General features: G+C 71.4%; 1 protein-coding gene across 2 annotated transcripts in view; it reads left to right on the forward strand.

Moving 5' to 3' along the window:
• Positions 1 to 121: 121 nt before the first annotated feature.
• Slc12a2 (solute carrier family 12 member 2) overlaps positions 122 to 1,022 on the forward strand; it is a 100,706-nt gene continuing 99,805 nt past the window's right edge. Inside the window, exon 1 of one of the 2 annotated variants that reach the window (XM_046460150.2) lies at positions 122 to 1,016. In XM_046460150.2, the coding sequence (XP_046316106.1) occupies positions 273 to 1,016 (744 nt within the window). In that variant the 5' untranslated portion in view covers positions 122 to 272. The remainder of the gene's footprint in view (positions 1,017 to 1,022) is intronic. The other variant, XM_046460149.2, reaches the window with a different exon arrangement.

Raw genomic sequence — 1,022 nt, forward strand, 5'->3', positions numbered from 1 at the left:
CGGAGGAGCCGCGGGCCCCGCCTCCCGCGTGCTGCAGCCGGAGCCGCCGCTGCGGCCCCGCCGAGCCTTTAAACAGCGGACCGCCCCGCGCCCACAGCACTCGCGCCTGGCTCGGGTGCTGGCGGCTGACGTGCCCGCCCTGGCGAGTGGCAGGGAGAGCAGCTTCCTCGCCTTACCTTGCAGCCACAGCCACTGCCGGCCGGGATCGCGGAGACGCTCAGCAGCCCGCAACGTTCGCCAGATTCTTCAGGTCCGCCGAGGGTCGGGCGGCGATGGAGCCGGGGCCCACGGCGCCCTCCCCCGGCGCCCCAAGGCTGGCCGGGGTCGTGGAGACGCCGCTGGCCGCGGCCGAGGTGGACTTGCCCGGCACAGCAGTGCCCTCGGTGCCGGAGGATGCTGCGGCTGCGAGCCGGGGCGGCGGTAGACTTCTCGGTGAGGGCGCTGCGGCGGCCGGGGACGGGCTGGGGAGACCCCTGGGGCCCACTCCGAGCCAGAGCCGCTTCCAGGTGGACCTGGTTTCTGAGAACGCTGGGCGGGCCGCGGCGGCGGCGGCGGCGGCGGCCGCAGCAGCCGCAGCGGCTGGAGCAGGGGCAGAGGCAGGGGGCAAGGAGATCCCAGCGGACGGGAAAACCAGCGGTGAGAGCGGGTCCGCCAAGGCTAGCGAGGAAGCCAAGGGCCGCTTCCGTGTGAACTTCGTGGACCCGGCTGCCTCCTCGTCTGCGGACGACAGCCTGTCGGATGCCGCGGGGGTCGGAGGCGATGGGCCCAACGTGAGCTTCCAGAACGGCGGGGATACAGTGTTGAGCGAGGGCAGCAGTCTGCACTCGGGCGGCGGCAGTGGTCATCACCAGCACTACTACTATGATACCCACACCAACACCTACTACCTGCGCACCTTTGGCCACAACACCATGGACGCGGTGCCCAGGATTGATCACTACCGGCACACTGCCGCGCAGCTGGGCGAGAAGCTGCTCAGGCCCAGCCTGGCAGAACTCCACGACGAGCTGGAAAAGGTGAGC

This window comes from Marmota monax, unplaced genomic scaffold (genome assembly GCF_021218885.2).
Source record: "Marmota monax isolate L192 unplaced genomic scaffold, Marmota_monax_Labrador192_F-V1.1 WCK01_AAM20220418_F8-fsc00006, whole genome shotgun sequence".
NCBI lineage: Eukaryota > Metazoa > Chordata > Mammalia > Rodentia > Sciuridae > Marmota > Marmota monax.